Source organism: Procambarus clarkii, chromosome 41 (genome assembly GCF_040958095.1).
Source record: "Procambarus clarkii isolate CNS0578487 chromosome 41, FALCON_Pclarkii_2.0, whole genome shotgun sequence".
Lineage (NCBI taxonomy): Eukaryota > Metazoa > Arthropoda > Malacostraca > Decapoda > Cambaridae > Procambarus > Procambarus clarkii.
In genome coordinates, this window is record NC_091190.1 from 251,461 (window position 1) to 269,342 (window position 17,882).

General features: G+C 51.9%; 1 protein-coding gene across 1 annotated transcript in view; it reads right to left on the minus strand.

The window, feature by feature from the left end:
* Positions 1-17,882, minus strand: part of LOC123754655 (exportin-7) — a 396,982-nt gene that overhangs the window by 33,224 nt on the left and 345,876 nt on the right. Inside the window, 1 exon segment of the mRNA XM_069339312.1 lies at positions 1,318-1,477. Within this exon segment, the coding sequence (XP_069195413.1) occupies positions 1,318-1,477 (160 nt within the window).

A 17,882-nucleotide genomic window follows, 5' to 3' on the forward strand; every position in this document is an offset into this window, starting at 1 on the left:
ATGCACCCCATCCCAACCATACATTTCATTTCTTCCATAGAAGTGTCCCCAGTTGTCTATGAAAGATATTGCATTAGATTTGCAATATCTTTCCAGCCGGCAATTGACACCAAGTTCCCTCGACATCCATTCATTTCCCACTCCCTTTCTTGGAAGAATACCACATATGATCGGGATTCCTCCCTTGTTCCTAACTAATTCAATGGCTGTCCAGAATCTCTGTATTAGTTCCTCACTCCTAACTCGCCCAACATCATTACCCCCTGCACTAATACAAATAATGGGTTTGTTCCCATTTCCCGTCATAATATCTTTCATGTTTTCATTGTGATCATTGCTGTCTTCTTATATGTGCTGTCAATCTGCTGTATGGTGTCTATTAATCTTGTTTAAATTACCAATCAAGCTGTCAATGTAATCAATCAGAGCTTTAATATACCAATGTGCTTTTAATATACTTACTAATCTCTCTCATCTCATTTTTTTTCTTTCAATGTATTTGTTATCATTTTATTAATTCTGCTAGAATTTACCTACTTAAAATTATCTGTTAGATTAAGGACCTGCCCGAAACGCTGCGCATACTAGTGGCTTTACGAGAGTGTAAATACTGTACTATGCTATGTATTCTCACAAACCCAATGTACCTTCTTGTATATAAATAAAATAAAATAAAATAAAATAAAATAAAATAAAATAAAATAAAATAATAATAATGTGATAGGAGTCAAGACCAAAACAAAATATTTTTTGTTTATAGACCATATGAAATATGAAATATATTGAAAAGCAAGTTATCTGGATGCAAAAGTAAAAAGAATATCGAAATTAAAGTTAACCCAGGAAAGTGCTGCATCTGTAAGATTGGGGACCAGAAGACAAAATGTGCCCTACTAAATAATTCCAAGTCTGTTGGGAGACACCAGTAAGCTGTTGAAGCCATTGATGCAAAAGGTAAATCATCATAAGATGATGAACACATTACCCAAGGCGATCCACACATGGTGACCGCAGGGCTAAACAATTCTGAAATACTCAATTTGTATCTCTAAACTACCTCAATGAATTGCACCTTACCTAGTCAACAAAGCATCCCTGTAGTTGCATTTTAAATAAGTGCATTAATACTTATTGGGTGTCAACAGTGAAGAGGCAACTCTTCCTACCAACAATTTGAACGGGTTCTAAAACCTACCAGGGAAAGATACGACTCAAATTCAATAGAAAGTATAAAGTAAATAAACAACTACGTTATAAAGTGTCTCCCTACTGGGGTTATATAATAAACTTCTTGTTGTTGACTTTTTTAAAGGATACAACCAGTCAAACAGCATCATGTAGGATGGCTTTGAACTAAATGAAGAAGCTAATCCACGAATATCTCTTGCAAGACCGATTAGGCACATTTTAGCCTCGTCTGACTGGAACATTGGCGTTTCTGCTTGATCTAGATATCGACCCACACTGTCAAATGTATCTGCAGAGAAAATAAATTTCTTGTATTCTGAAGAATAAAAATGACAATTCTTATCAGTAAATAAAATAAAAATTGCATTTACTAACTGCTACAGGCAAATGTCAGTTAGTAAATGTTAAATATACAGAGCAAGAAAAATTATAGAAGGAACAAACAGTAGCAAAGGTAATTCAAGAAACAAGTTGCTTGATCCAAGTTATCAAACGAGCACTTGCATGAGTAATTTTGATCAATATGGACTATAATACAAATTTTATAATAATCAGTAACATATACAGTAGAGTTTTCTTAAAAACCAGTAATCAATGTAATGAAACACCATTTTCTGGGTGAGTCCCGGAGCCTCCCCGGAGCTATCCAGGCTGAGATATCCAGGCTATAGAAATACTCCAATGTCCTATTGCGCATAGAAATGCATGTGTGATTTTGGAGCATTCTATATCTGCCATCAACCTGGACAGGCACTCAGAAAGGTAAGTGCCTCAAAACAAACCGCTATTCTGGAGAAACCAATGAAAATAATAGAGCAAGTGGACAGAACTCCCTCAATTGAAAACGAGCAAATGAGCATGACGTCACACAAGCTGCCCCACATGTCTGCACAGTTCTCCCCTCCCCGGGAGGGGGAAAAGGGGGGGTCCCAAGACTTCCGCACCGGCAATCCACACCTCAGTTCCGAGGCTAGATATCAAAAGACGCGAAAACCGCCAACTGGAGGGAGGGAGGGTTGCCGGACAGCCTCGGGGATTCACCCAGAAAACGGAGTTTCATTACATTCAACGCTGGTTTTCTGGGTGAAGCCCTTATGGCTCCCCAGAGCTACTTCATCAAAGACTAAGATAAGAAGAGGACCCGGGAGGTGGTCCGTGTTCCAAACCTCAACTCGAAGTCGAGACGGGCTGCAGCCACTAACCGAAAGCGACACAGACCCAACAAGACCCAGGAACGTTAACGAGGTAGCATGCAGCCAGGACCCTGTTCGACCGCCAAAAACCCCATGCCTGAATATCAGCCCAGGACATATTCCAAAAGACAGCAGTAAGAGCAGTGAACTTACAAATGCCATGCGGATGGGGATAGACCACAGGCTGGCTAGCCTTAATAACCCTACGGACGACCCGTGAACAGGAAAGAAGGGAACCCGGATTAACCCAAAGCACGTCGCTGGACACAGAAGCCGTGGTGGGCAAATAACGGCAGAGGGCTGCAACCGGACACAACACATGATGCACCCCCAGTCAGACCAACCAAGCATCAACAACCCAAGGACCCCTCCAGAAAGCAGCTGTCTCATTCTTCCCCAGAAAAGAAGGAGAAGGCTGCAAACAAACAAACCTATCTCCATGACTGAGAGAGCAGAAACCCTTGTGCCGGAGGAGAGTATGAAGCTCCCCAACCCAACCCTCAGAGGCCAATGCCAACAGGAAAAGAGCCTTTGAAAAACAATCCTGAACTGAAGGGGCCACAACAAACCGAGGAGAAGAGAGGTAGGCGAGCACTCTATAAAGACCAGGATGGCTCAGGCGGTACATGAGCGGGCCGGAGATAAAACAACACACGAGACAACGAACCAAGAGAAGAACGAACCAGTCTCATAACGGACTGGGGCGAGTTTCTCAAAGAGGCGGAGCTGCGGAAAAACCTCTGGGTTAGGACACTGGGCAAGTAGCGCTTCAAACCATAGCTGGGCCGGCCATCACGGGGCCGAGAGGGCTACTCGCCCTGGGTAAGTCTCCAAGCGAGCCAGGACCTGGAGCATCAGCTGAACCAGGGAAAGAGGTACAGGAAACCCCACCTCAACCAGTCCTGTAACGGTGAGGGGGAAGACATCAGAGTGGCGAGATGTCACCAGCGGAGTCCCACAGGGCTCAGTACTTGGACCCATCCTGTTTCTAATATATGTAAATGATCTGGGTTGTTATAATCTTGTGGGATTTGACAACAGAAAGCATCATGTTAGCACTACTTATTATCTTCATAACTGGGCAGCAGCTGCGTCTTTTATAAGCATATGTAACAGGGGGGGTTTCGGAACAGCTGAACCAGGGAATCCTGCAATACATATCCTGGCTCGCTCTGGGTTCCAATGTCAATGTAGGAACCCGAGAACAGGGTTTTCTTCTGTCTTTGTTTTGTTTTGCCTAGCGGGGGTCTGCCAGGTGTGGGGTAGGACCACTAGTAGGTTTTTGATGCCCTCCACTAAGTCCCCGTGCTTACACACGTCGCAGGGGTTCAGCTTTTAGATTGTTTGCTTGGTAGCTCTGGGGTTACCTGTTAGCAGTACCTCGCCTGGGCTTCTCTTAGCAGTCAGCTTAAGGGCCCTGGAAACCCCATTGGGGCTCAGTGGTCCAATGTAGGAGACCTATGAGTCCCACCTCGCCTTGTGTGAGTTTGAAGGTTGCTCTGTCCCCCTGTTTTGGAGTGACATTCACCGTCTGCCTCTGCCTTGCTGCTTGTTGGGGTCAGTGACACCTATGACCTCGGAGTCCTGCGAGTGGTGTTCTTTGCTTGTACTTCATTCACCCAGTCCACTGAGACTGATAATTGGATGCAGGCAGCTTTAGTGTTGCATGCAAGGTTTAAGTTGCAGCAATGTGGAAGGTTGGTTGCCTTTCCGGATGCCCCACAGCCGCCCTGCTGATTTATAGTAGTAGTGAGACTCGGGTGACTTCGGGGATTGCCCCTTCCGGATCGGCGGCGGAGGCATTCGAGCCTGGTCCGCCTGTCGGAGCTTTTGGGCCATGCCAGCGGGCCCCCTTCATCCCTGTTTTTCCGGTGGACTCTGCTTTTTCTCCAAAGGCAGAGAGTTTGGAGGACGGCTCGGCCCCTGGTCCAGACGTAGAGGATTCCAGGGCTGAGGAGGATTTGACTGGGGGGGCCTGAGCCCCACTTGTCCCTGCTTGGGTGTTTGGTACCCTCAGCGCAGGGCTTGTTGTTACAGGGGGAGGGGTTTTCCTTTCCCCCTCCCTGTACGATTTTGTTATGAGTTCGACTCCTCCCTGGGTTCGGGTTCGAGTTCCCTTGGGTTCGGGCCAGAGTTCCCTTGGGTTCTTCGGTTCCGATCTGGAGGTTTTTGGCTTCCCCCATCCCACCGAGGAAGGTGTGGGAGGCCTCTTGCAGCTTACCTCCTGCGAAACCCGGATTACACCTCAATAATGAAGCCTTCTTTTTGAGTTTGGCTCCTCATTTTCTTTATTGCGTGCGTTACAAGTTGCCAAAGTCGCCAAAGTCTTCCTGGCTGGCAGACTGCCTTTTCTTCTTTGGGGGGACTTGGCATTCGTCCTGTTGAAATGCGCACATGAATGATGAGAGTTCCTTACGGTCGTTCAGGTTTATCTGGAGGGTGAGTTGGAGCACCTCAAGTTGTGCTAGTTTGCTCCTGTCCTTCCTTATGATGTCGGCCAGATGCGGCTTCATGTGCAGGTTCCCTCCCTTTCGGCATCCCTGGTGGCCAAGGATTTGTGCGCCCATGGGCACTTGGCTTTGGTCTTGCGCTTCTTTTTCCTGCTGGAGTTGTCTTCGGACTGTCTCGTGGTGGGTGTGGAGGAGCTGGGTTCCGGGCCAGGGTCCAGTGTGCTTGCTTCGGCAGCTTGGGCGCCGGCTGCTTTGGTGAAGTTGTATGCACCATTTCTGAGGGAGGCGGCGTCTGTTCTTAGCTTTTTGCCTCGCGTGCTGACAGGTGGTGCTCGTCCAAAATTTTTGGAATCGTCTTGGGCCCTGGCTCTTAGATTTTCATCACCTTTTTGTCCGTTGCTGTTTGCAGAGTCAGTGGTGGTGCTTTTTCTGCAGGAGGCTTCGTCTAGTTGACGGCCTTTGTCAGACTTGTAGGTTCTCCGGGGAGGCCATGAAGGTCCTGCCCGGTAGGGTCATGCCAGATCTCAGAGTTCCTTCAGTCGTCGTAAGCCGGTAGTGCCAGATTCGGGGCCGACCAGATTACTGCGTCTGGTTGGCACAGTAATTGCTCTTAGCGTCGGTTGGGCTCTCGTAGGGGTCGTCGGCCCTTTTGCGGGTTGCCCTGTTGATGGGGCGATAGGGGAGAGGCTTCGCGCTGTTTGCTCTCGCCTGGTCTCACGATTTGTGGGCATTTTGGGTCGTTTCTCCCGACCAGTGGTGGCTTTGGGTCGCTCCTCCTCCTCCGGGATGATCGGGGCTGGCAGGGCTGGCCTCTTCTCCTGTGCTGTGTCAGGTCATCTGGGAGTGGGTTCGCTTGGGTGTGGTCAAAACGACAACGTCCCTCAGGTGGGTTTCCCACCTGTTTTCAGTTCCGAAACGGGACTGTGCGCTTCTGTGATTCATAGTGGACTTGTCTAGTCTGAATCCCTGGGACTTTTGCCTCTCCTTTCAGATGACCACTCTGTCTCAGGTCCGGCTGCTTTTGGCACTGGGTGCCTGGATGGTGTCTCTGGATCTCCGGGCCGCGTATTGGTTTTATAATTTTATTGTACACGTCCCGATTCTTTCGGGGGTTCAGCAACTGGCTCGGTGTTGTCATGGGGCTATAAGCTTACCGCTTTTGTTGCCTTCCATTCGGCTTGAATTTGGCACCTCGAGTGTTCACATGCCTTACCGGGTCTTGGTGACCGGTTTGCTTCTGTTAGGGGTTCAAGTTCTGGCTTACCTCGACGACTGGTTGGTGTTGGCTCCCAGCCAGTCCTCGTGTCTTCTCACCAGGGAGATGGTTCTTTCTCAGCTCGCCAGGTTCGGGTTCATGGTGAACTGGAGGAAGTCCCTTTTGGTTCCCTCTCAGGTTCGGACTTGGCTGGGTCTGGTGTGAGACTCTCAGACCGCTTCCTTGTCTCTCCCTCCTGCGACGCTGTTGTGGCTGCGGTCCCGTCTCCGGCTGTTTTTGGAGGGCACCTGGGTCACACGTCGGTTGTTTGAGCAGCTGTACGGGAGCCTGAGCTTCGCAATTGATGGGTTTGGATCCCGGGAGCCTTGCGTCGGCTGCTGCGTTGCCGGCTTCCTCTGCGAGTTTTTCGGGGTTGTGTGCCTCCACAAGACCTTGCTCAATGTGTTCACAGGTACCTTGTCTCTCGGTTAGGGTTTTGTGACAAGTGCTCACCAGGCAGGCCATCGTCAGTGGGGTCCATCCTTCCGTTGAGATCACAGCACGGCGCGGAAGTTTACGGCGGTGTGGCATTCGCTTCAGAGGATTTGGGTCGCTCGAGGAGCAACGATCCGGCTCCATTCGGACTGCTCCCTGGTGGTTCATTGCCTGAACCGCAGGGGTTTGATTCGGTCCTTGGGTTTTTTGGGGCTGGTCCCTTTGGGTGACTCGTCTGCTGAGTTCTCGGGGTTTGGCTCTCCTGGCGGTTCATGTTCAGGGGGTGTCAAACGTCCTGGCGGACGACCTGTCTCAGTTTATTCCCCTTCCACGGAATGGACGGTCGACACCGACTCGTTTAGTTGGCTCTGCTGGACATACGGGCACCCAGAGGTGGACCTATTCTCATCAATGTGGTAGAGGCGTTTTCCAGTTTATGTGGCGCCCTTCCCAGACTGAGATGCCGTCGGGGTCGATGCCTTACGGCTGGACTGGTCGAGGCGGAGTAACCTGTACCTCTTCCCTCCGGTCCGGTTGTTGCTCCGGATCCTGGCTCGGTTGGAGACTTACCAAGGGAGAGTAGTCCTGTTGGCTCCTTGGTGGCCGGGCCAGCCTTGGTTTCAGGCACTTCTTGCTCGATGTCCGAACCCGAGGGTCTTCCCACAGCTCCGCCTCTTTCAGCAGGTCGGTCCGGTCTGTTATGTGGCTGGTTCAATCTTCACCTCTACTGCTCGCATCTGGTCTTTTTTGACACGGGTGTATCGCCACTTGTATGGTGATCAGGTGGTTTAGTTGATGGTGTCCCACCTGCGAGTTTCATCTAGAAGGCAGTATTAAATTTCCTGGCCGTCCTTTCGGCAATTTTTGTTTCTTCGTAGGTTGTCTTCGATTTCTGATCGGGTTGTTTTGTCCTTTCTCTCTCTTAGTTGTTTCAGGACCGTCATCTTGTGCCAAATACTGTCGCCTCGTTTCGTACAGCGCTGGCGGAGCCGCTGCAGTTTACTTTCGGGGTGGACGTCACTTCTGCTCCGTTCCGCAAGCTTTCTCGGGCGTTGTTTCACCTCCGGTCTGATCATGTGCTGCCTGAGTCATCCTGGGCGTTGGATCTGGTGCTCTCTTCTCTCTTCTCCTTGGTTTGTGGTGGCCCCCCTCGGTTCAGGACTGTTTTTCTAAGGGTCTTTTCTTGTGGGCATTGGCCTTTGGGGGTCGGGTCGGGTCGGGGAGCTTCATGCTCTCCTCCGGCGCTGGAGGTTTCAACTCTTTCATTCCTGGTGGTTGTTTCGTTCGTTTGCAGCCTCCTCCTTTTCTGGTGAATAATCAGTCTGGTGCTTTCCGAAGGGGTCTTTGGGTTATTGATGCTTGGTTGGTTTGGCCAGGGGTGCATCATGTGTTGTGTCCAGTTGCAGCTCCTCGCCGGTATATGCGCGCCACGGCCTCCGTGGCAGGGGACAGGCTCTGGTTGGACCCGGTTTCCCTTCTTCCCTGTTCCAAGGCATGGTTCTCCCAGGTTGCCCGCAGGATTAAGTAAGTAAGTAATTATCAAAAGAAGGCACCAAACCGGGAAGGCTATGTAGCACCATCAAATACGCAAAATAATCAGAGGGCGCTAAATATCACCAAGGATGCCAATACGAGAACAAAAACGCATAAGGCGAACGATATCAAAAGTATCCGAGTCACCAAGAATTCTATCGAGGGATAGGTGACCGCGAGGGGCGGTCGGAAAGCAAGACACACGCTCGTCCTGGAAGTCAGGACATTCAAGAAGGACATGCACGACCGTAAGAGGGACAATGCAACTAGGACAATAAGGAGCAGGGCGGCGCTCCATCAAGTGACCATGGGTTAAGCGAGTATGGCCAATACGCAACCTCGCTAGAGCTGTTTCCCACCGCCGGTTACGGTGGAAGGAGGACGGCCACGAGGAAACACAACATTTAAGAGTACGTAGCTTGTTACCAGTAACAGACAACCAAGAAGCCTGCCAACGGGTAAGGACTGAGGAATGGATAACCAGGTAAAAGTCGGAATACGGAATGCCTTTACGAGAGATGGGACAAGAGCGGACAGCTTCCTTAGCGGCAGCATCCGCACGCTCATTTAAAGACACGCCAATATGGCTGGGAACCCAACAAAACTCAACCGACTTAAATTTACTGTGAACGAGAAACAGCCAATGCTGGATCTCGACAACTACCGGATGAACTGGATTAAAGCACCCGAGAGCCATGAGGGCACTACGAGAGTCAACAACAACCACAAAGGAAGACTGACAACGAGAAAGCAGGAGACGAAGAGCATAGAGAATAGCATAAAGTTCCGCTGTAAAGATGCTAGTCTCCGGAGGCAAGCGACACATATAAGTGCGATCAGGAAAAACAACAGAGTAGCCAACACCGTCCGCTGACTTAGACCCATCGGTGAAGACAGAAACGGAGCGGGAGTGAGAAGAAAAGTGCTCGAGGAAAAGGCGTTTTAGAACTGTAGGAGGGGTAAAAGCTTTAGTGATACGAGTCAAGGATGTACAAAACCGCGGAAGAGGGACCCTCCACGGGGGCAAAGAAGGAACAACACGAGGAGAAACATCAGAAATACGAACGGAAAGAGAATCCTGCAGGCGAGATAACCGGACAGAAAGAGGGAGGTGGTGAAGAGGAACAGGAACCGCAGGAGGGGTAAAAGTTAAAGCACGACAGAGACGAGAGGAAGGATGTTGCAAGGACCGCGCAAGATAGCGAAGACAGTAGCGATCACGGCGGTCCTGGAGAGACAGGAAGCCAGTGTCAACATACAAGCTAAGGACGGGAGTCGAACGAAAGGCACCAGAACTGAGGCGCAACCCAGCATGGTGCAAAGCATCAAGACGGCGAAGAGTAGAAGGAGAAGCAGACGAGTAAGCAGGGCAACCATAATCGAGCTTAGACAGGACGAGAGAGGAATGTAAAGCAAGGAGAGTGCGCCTATCTGCCCCCCAAGAAGTATGGGACAAGACCCGAAGGAGGGTAAGGGACTTAGAGCACTCAACACGGAGGTAAGAGATATGGGGAGACCAAGACAAACGAGTGTCAAGGAATAACCCCAAAAGCTTCGCGGAATCTTTGTATTCAAGGGGATGACCATAAAGTGACAAAGAGGGACGAAGAACAACCCGTTTCCGCGTAAAAGTCATGGCACAAGTCTTAGAAGTAGAGAACTTGAAGCCATGACCTGTGGCCCAAGACGACACGGCATCAATCGCAAGTTGAAGCCGGCGTTGAAGGAGAGGCGAATCATCACCCTGACAACAAAGGGTAAGATCATCGACATAGAGAGCGGAGAAGACACCAGAAGGAAGAGAGGAAAGAAGACCATTGAGGGCAACCAGAAAAAGAGTAGTGCTCAGAACACTACCCTGGGGCACACCTTCATATTGCTGAAAAGAGGGAGAGAGAGCGGTACCAAGGCGCACCCGAAAGGAACGACGAGAGAGGAAGCTGCGGAGAAAGAGAGGGAGATGACCACGAAGGCCAAAAGAATGAAGTTGAGATAGGATATGATAACGCCAAGTGGTGTCGTAAGCCTTTTCTAGGTCAAAAAGGACGGCAACAACGGAGGTCTTCGCAGCAAAAGCAGTACGTATATAGACCTCCAAGTTCACCAGGACATCTGTTGTGCTGCGGCACTTGCGGAAACCAAATTGAGAAGGGGAGAGGAGGTGATGGTGTTCCAGGAACCACATCAGACGAACGTTAACCATACGTTCAAAGAGTTTGCAGACACAACTTGTGAGAGCAATAGGGCGAAAGTCCTTAGGGGAAGTACCCAGAGACCCCGGTTTGCGAGCAGGGAGGACAACGGCATCGACCCAGTCCTCAGGGACTGACGACGACTCCCAGATCCGATTATACAGACTCAGTAAATACTGAGACGTGCTCGGAGGGAGATGGCGAAGCATCTCATAATGAATACCATCGGAGCCCGCCGCCGTAGAACCGCAGAGGGCCAGGGCAGAACGAAGTTCAGAGAGAGAGAAGGGATCATTATAGGGAAGCTGAAGATGAGTGCAGAAATCTAAAGGACGAGACTCAAGGACAGGTTTACGAAGAAGGAAAGATTGGGGAAGATGAAGACCAGAGCTAACAGAAGAAAAGTGGGAACCCAGTTCGGAAGCGACCTGCAACGGGTCCGCCACAAGAGTATCATGGAGGTGAAGGACCGGTGAAACATCGGGAACGAACTTACCCGCTATCTTGCGGATACGCTTCCAGATCTGGGCCAGAGGGGTTTCGGACGTAATTGTCGAGACATAAGATGCCCAACATTCACGTTTAGCCGTACGGATGGCCCTACGGGCCACCGCACTCGCTTTCCGAAAGAAAAGAAAAGAATCGGTCGTCTGCCTACGGCGGTGCTTCTTCCAGGCTGCACGCTTACAGCGGACAGCCCGAGCACAGTCCGCATTCCACCAGGGAACGCACTTCCGTGGACCCCGAGAGGAAGAGCGAGGAATAGAGCGGAGGGCAGCGTCGAAGACAGTGTCATGAAAAAGGAGGAGAGCGCGAGAGAGGGGCAGAAGGGAGAGGTCAGAGAGAGTAGCACTGAGGGAAAATAGGGTCCAGTCCGCCTTAGCAAACTGCCACCTAGGGAAAGAGAGGGAAGGGCGAAAAGAGAAAAAGGAAACAAGGATGGGGAAATGATCACTTCCATGGAGGTCATCAAGAACCTGCCATGTGAAATCTAAGTAAAGAGAAGAAGAGCAGAGAGAAAGATCAAGACAAGAAAGGGTACGAGTTCGAGAGTCCAAATGAGTGGGCTCACCAGAATTCAGAAGAGACAGGGAAGAAGAGAGGAGAAACGGCTCAAGGAGGCGACCCCGGGTATTCGTCAGAACGTCACCCCAAAGAGAATGACGACAATTGAAGTCACCCAGCAGGAGCACAGGCTCCGGCAAGAAGTCTAGGAGGTGTTTCAAATCAGGAAGAGAGAGCGGGACACTCGGGGGGAGATAAATGGAACAAACTGTGTACCATTTCCCCACAAAGATACGAGCAGCAGAACAATGGAGAGGCGAAGGAAAAAGTAAAGGAACAAAGGGAACATCAGCCCGAATCAAGAGAGCAGAAGAATTAGAAGCCCCAGCAATGGCTGGGGGGGGGAGAGAAAGGAATAGCCACGAAAACGACCAGGACGAGCACCAAGCATCGGCTCCTGGAGACAGACACAAAGGGGCGAAAACCGCGAAACCAGAAGTTGGAGTTCGAGGAAATTGGCGTAATAACCTCGAACGTTCCATTGAAGAATGGACAACGACGAGAAGAGAAAGGACAAAAACAGAGAACAAGGAAGAAACAAAGGCGAAAGACCAACAGAGCACGTTAAAGAATATCAGGGTCGGGATCAGGGTCAGCAAAGTCAGGGTTAGGGGGCATGGGTAAACTGAGCAAAGACGGAGGGAAGGAAACGGGAGAACAGATCAGAGGTGGGCGGGCAGGGTCCGGAGGAGGAGGAGGAGGAGGAGGAGGAGGAGGAGGAGGAGACAACGGAGAGGAGCAGTCAAGGACAGCAGCAGGAAGAGGGGGAGTAGAAAGAGAGGAGCGCACCCCAGCAAGAGCAGCAACCGAAAGGGAAGCAGGGGCCAAAGAAACCTCCATAGCGGGAACAGGGGGCGCAAGCACTGAAACGGGAGTGGAAGGAGCAACAGAGCCAGAAGGAGGAGCTGAGGAAGAAAGCGAAGCCTTCTTACCCGCCGGGGAAGAGGAAGGAGAGGAGCCAGGCTTACGCTTCTGACTTAAAGAGACCGGTGTCCCAGCAACTACGTACCGGGCAACGGATTCCAGTGTCTCAACAGGAGAAGCCGAACGAGAGCACACACGACGGCCGTTAGGAGAGCGATGGACATCCGCCCGCACCGACAGGCGGCGGGGAGAGCCGATAGATGGAGGAAGAGGATGGGAAGGAGGATCGGAGGGGGACGAGGAAGGAGACACAGAAGACACGACAGACCGGGTAGAAGGAAGGGGAACCCCAGACAGAGGACCAGGAGGAGGATCCTTCGGGAGAGAACCCAAAGGGACAGAGGAGGGGGCAGTGGGCGCATCAGGGTCCAAGGCCCGGAAACGGTTGTGAGTCTGAGGAAGGCGGGAAGGACGAGGAGAGGAAGAGCGCAACACGCGAGCATAAGAGATATTAGCATAAGGCGGGAGCCGGCGAACCTGGCGCCTCGCCTCAGGAAAAGATAAACGCTCCCGGTGCTTCAAGTTGAGGACGGCTGCCTCAAGCTTGTAATGGACACACGCACGGGAGAAGGTAGGATGGGCCTCACCGCAGTTGAGGCAACGAGCCTGGGGAGAAGCGCACTCCGACTTAGAGTGACCTTCGCCACCACACAAAGGACAGAGAGAGACAGTTCCGGAGCAGCGGAGGGCACCATGCCCAAACCTCCAGCACTTGTTGCAGAGCCGAGGAGAAGGAATGTACTCCTGGACAGAGCACCTGGCACCAGCAAGAATGACAGAGGGTGGAAGGGTCCTACCATCAAAGGTAATCTTCACAACCCGGAGGGGTTGACGGCGACTACCACGAGGGGGACGAGTAAACGTGTCCACCTGGAGAATAGAATGGCCCTGGGCAGCGAGGATATGTCGAATATCGTCGTGGCAGTCGCGTAGGTCCCGAACACCGGTCGCAACATGGGGCGGGAGCAAAATAGTGCCAACACTGGCATTCAACTGAACGTTCTTCGAGACCCGAACGGGGGTCTCGCCAAGGCAGGATAAGGCAGCCAAGCGGGAAGCAGCATCCTGAGAAGGAGCAGCAACGACACGCGTACCGAGACGAGTGGGGTTAAAAGTAATGGAGGCATCCACGGAATCAATGAGATGTCGATGAAGGGAGAAATCGTCAGGAGGCGCAGAATCAAGAGGGAGGAGATCAAAATATTTGGCCCACGAAGCGGGACCAAACAAGGCTTGATAGGTAGCAGAACTGGAAGGAATCGAGCGAGGGCGGCCGTGACGAGAACGGCGGTGAGAACCCCCAGAGAGAGAGGGGTTAAAAGGCGCAGTAGTTACAACTAGAGAAGGAGCCGCGCCAGGGGACGAGGTAGTCACCACTGGGGGCTTGGGGCTCGACCCAACCACAGAGGAGGGAGGGGAGCCAGGGGAAGGAGTCAGAGAGGCCAAAGGAGGAGCAAGGTCGGGGCCCAATGCAGCGGAGGCTACAGAGCCCGGTCTTCCAATACGGACCGACTCGGGGGCTTGGTCGCCCACCCCACGAGCCTGAAAAGGTAAGCCAGAAGCAGCCGAAACAGGGGTTATCATCTCGACGAAATTACGAATTCACTCACGAATGTGCCCCCACACCCACCATGGAGCCACAATTAGAGGCAGGACACCCAACAAGAAGCTATCGCCGATCTTGTCGGGGCCTCCTAGGGGTGCGTCGTGAGTATACGCCCCACAAACGCCACCTTAAGAAACCGACAGTCCGTCGAGATCGGGTTCAGTGACGAAGTGGGGATTGACAATAAAAGGTTCCCCTCGCTCTCGACGTCGGGTACTGCAGTTCTACGGGTGCAAGAGTATGCCTCCTCAAGCACCCGGGCGTCAAAGTAGAAGAAGTCCAAGGGAAGAACCAGAACGAGCAAAAGGTCGGCAGGAAACGGCAAGCAGATAGGAGAAGAGGGGGGAGAAAAACGAAACAGAAGGAAAAGGAAAAGATGCCCAGCAGAATTGGAGAGGACGGCAGCAGGAGCACAAGGCTAGAAAAGGACAGAGGACTGTCCCAAGGAGCATCACACTCCGGCAGCCGCCCACTAAGCCCCCAGACGGCGACAACGAGCTGAGCGGGGAGGGGGCCGCAGGATTATTCAGACCAGCCAGTTTGCGGTCTATCCTTACGAACGTTTGCGGAACGTTCGTAAGTTCGCGGCTTTGACTGCTGTTTTTGGGAATATGTCCTGGGCTAAAATTCGGGCATGGGGCCTTTGGGGGTCGAACAGGTTCCTGGCTGCACGGTATCTCGTTAATGTTCCTGGGCCCTTCTTCGGCGTGTGTAGCCTTGGGTTGCAGGTTACAGCCATTTGTCTCGACTTCGAGTTGAGGAGTGAGTGACGACCGCCTCCCGAGTAAGTCCCTCTTTTTCTTATCTTTGGTTAAGCAACTCCGGGGAGCCGACGGGGCTCTTCACAGAAAACCAGCATTGAATCTAATGAAACGCCATTTTCTGGGTGAGACCCGGATGCTCCCCGGCATCCCTCCCTCCCCCAGTTCGGCGGTTTTTCGCGTTTTTTATACATAGCCTCCGAACTGTGGAGAGTTGCTAGCATGGAGGTCCGGGACCCCCATCTCCCTCCCCGGGAGGGGGGGGGGTTGCTCAGATGGATACCCGGTGTTTGTTTGAGGTGACGTCATACTTGTTTCCTTGGTTTGATTGGGAGTTCTGTTGTTAGTTCGGCTTTCGGTTTGCAATTTATTTGATCAGCAGTAGTTTGTTTTGGAATTCCTACCTTTCTGGGTACCTGACCTGGTAGATGGCAGACAAAGACTGCTTCCAATTACACAGGGGTGTCTTTAGGCCATTTCTCCTCGTGCCTCTCTTGAGGTGGGCCAGGTTCTGGATCTGGTCCCCAGTAGGCCTAAAACTCCTTTGATTGACTGTTGCCACGGTCTAATATAAACACATCAGCCCGATATAGCTCCAGGGAGCCGAAGGGGCTCTCCACAGAAAAGCTGTACAAAAAAAATAGTCCTGAACCGAGGGGGCCACCCCAAACTGAGGAGAAGAGAGAAGAGAGCACCAGGTGCAACGACCAGGAGAGCTCAGGCGGCGCATGAGCAGCCCGGAGGTGAAAACAATGCCCGAGAAAGCTTGCAGAACGGAACAGAAGTGACATCCACCCCAAATGCAAGCTGCAGCAGCTCCACCAGCGCCACTCGAAAAGAGGCGACAGTAACTGGCGTAAGAAGACGGTCCTGAAACAACCAAGATAGAAAGGACATAACAACTGGACCAGAAAATGAAGACAACCTACGAAGATTGGGACTTCCAGTACACCAAGAATACGAACTCGGCGAGCTGAGAAAGAATCAAATCCCTGGCGAGCAGACATGTGGATTAGCTGGGAGCCCACACCAGCCAATTGTCGAGGTAAGCCAGAATCAAATGCGTCACCATGAATCGGATAAGGCGTGTGGACACTCAAGGTGCCAGATCCAAATGGAAGGAAGGCAAAGAAAGCGGTGTCACTCAACTACAAAACCGAGCCAGTTCCTGAACACCGGATGAATCGGGACGTGCTAATATGTGTCCCGGAGGTCCAGACACACCATCCAGGTGCCAAAAGCAGCCGGATCCCGAGACAGAATGGTCATCTCAAAGGGGTTGGCAAAAGACCCATGGGATCATACAGGTCAAGTCCAGTATGAATTGCAGATTTGCCCAGTCCGTTTCAGAACTGAAGACAGGCAGGAAACTCACTCCAGGATGATCTGACAGAGCACAGAGAAAGAGGTCTACCCCTGCAAGCCCCAACCCCCCCAAAGGAGAAGGAAAGAGGCAACGCCACCGCAGGCCGGAGGAAAAAGACCCAAATTGCCCACAAATCGTGGAAACAGGCGAGAACAAACAGTGCGAGCATCCCCCCCATCGCCCCGCCAACAGGGCGAACCATGAAAGGGCCGACGACCCCTACGAGAGCGTGACTGAAACTCAGAGCGATCACTGAGCCAACAACTCCGCAGGAGGGCCAGTCCCGAATCTGGCACTACTGGCTTACAATGACCGAAGGAACCCCTGAGACTTGGCGCGACCCTTCCGAGCAGGACCTCCATGGCCTCCCTGGAGTCTACAAGTCCAATATAGGATGTCAACTAGACGAAGCCGCCTGCAGAAAATACACCACCGCAGACTCTGCAAACAGCAACGGACAAAAGGTGATGAAAAACAAAGAGCCAGGGCCCAAAACGATTCCAAAAATATAGGACAAGCACCGTCTGTCTGCACGCGAGACGAGAAGCGAAGAACAGACACCACCTCCCTCAGAAACGGCATGTACGACTTCAAGGCAGCCGGCGCCCGAGCTGCCGAAGCAAGCACACTGGACATTGACCCAGAACCCAGTTCCTCCACACCCACCACGAGCCAGTCCGAAAACAGTTCCCCCCAGGAAAGAGAAGCGCAAGACCGAAGTCAAGTGCCCACAGATGCCCAAATCTTTAGCCACCAGGGATGCCAAAAAGAAGGGAACCTGCACGTGAAGCCGCACCTGGCCAACATCATAAGGAAGGATGGGGGTGAACAAGCACTCACTGAAGTGCACCAACTCGCCTCCCCCAGGAAACCAGAACGATCGTAGGCAACTCTCGCCATTCAAGTGCGCAGTCCGACAGGACGAATGCCAAGCCCCCAATGAAAGAAAGGCAATCTGTCAGCCAGAAATCTGCAGTTCGACACCTTGTAACGCACCCAATAAGGAAAAGAGGAGCCAAACTCAAAAGAAAAAACCAGCGTTGAATGTAATGAAACGCCATTTTCTGGGTGAGTCCCGGAGGCTCCCCGGAGCTATCCATGGCTGATATGGATACCCTAACTATTTTGCATCAGTCGATGTGGGTGGAGTTCTAGGCCTACCGGGGACCACGAGCCAGAACCTGGCCCCCTCAGAGAGGCACAGGGAGCAATGGCCCATAGAAATGCACATGTGATTTGGAGCATTCTATATCTGCCATCGACCGGGACAGGCACCCAGAAAGGTAAGCGCCACAAAACAAACCCCTATTCTGGTTAAACAACAAAAATCGACAAATGAGTGGACAGAACTCCCCCAGGAAAACGAACTAACAAGCATGACGTCACGCGAGCCGCGCCGCATGTCTGCGCAGCTCGCAGGGGGAAGGGGGAGCCCCAGACCCCCTGCGCCGGCGATCCCCGCCCCAGTTCTGAGGCTGGATATCAAAACTGTGAAAAAAACCCGCTGACTGGAGGGCGGGAGGGTGCCGGGGAGCCTCCGGGACTCACCCAGAAAATGGCGTTTCATTACATTCAACGCTGGTTTTCTGGGGGGAGCCCCTACGGCTCCCTGCAGCTACCTCACCAAAGACTACCTAAAAAACAAGGGGACACACCCGGGAGGCAGTCGGAGAATCACTCCACAACACGAAGTCGAGACAACAACCCAAGGTATATCATTCGCGAGAAAAAAGGGAGAACGGCCGCAGACGAAGAAAACCTATGATCACGACCATAGGAGCCAAAAACCACTGCGCCTGAGAAGAGCAAGAAGCTCTGCCACATGCCCCCAGAGGCGAATGCCAACACAAAAAGAAAACCGAGGCAAAGCAAACCTGACCCCAAGGAGCCACAACCACCAAGGAGAAGAAAAAC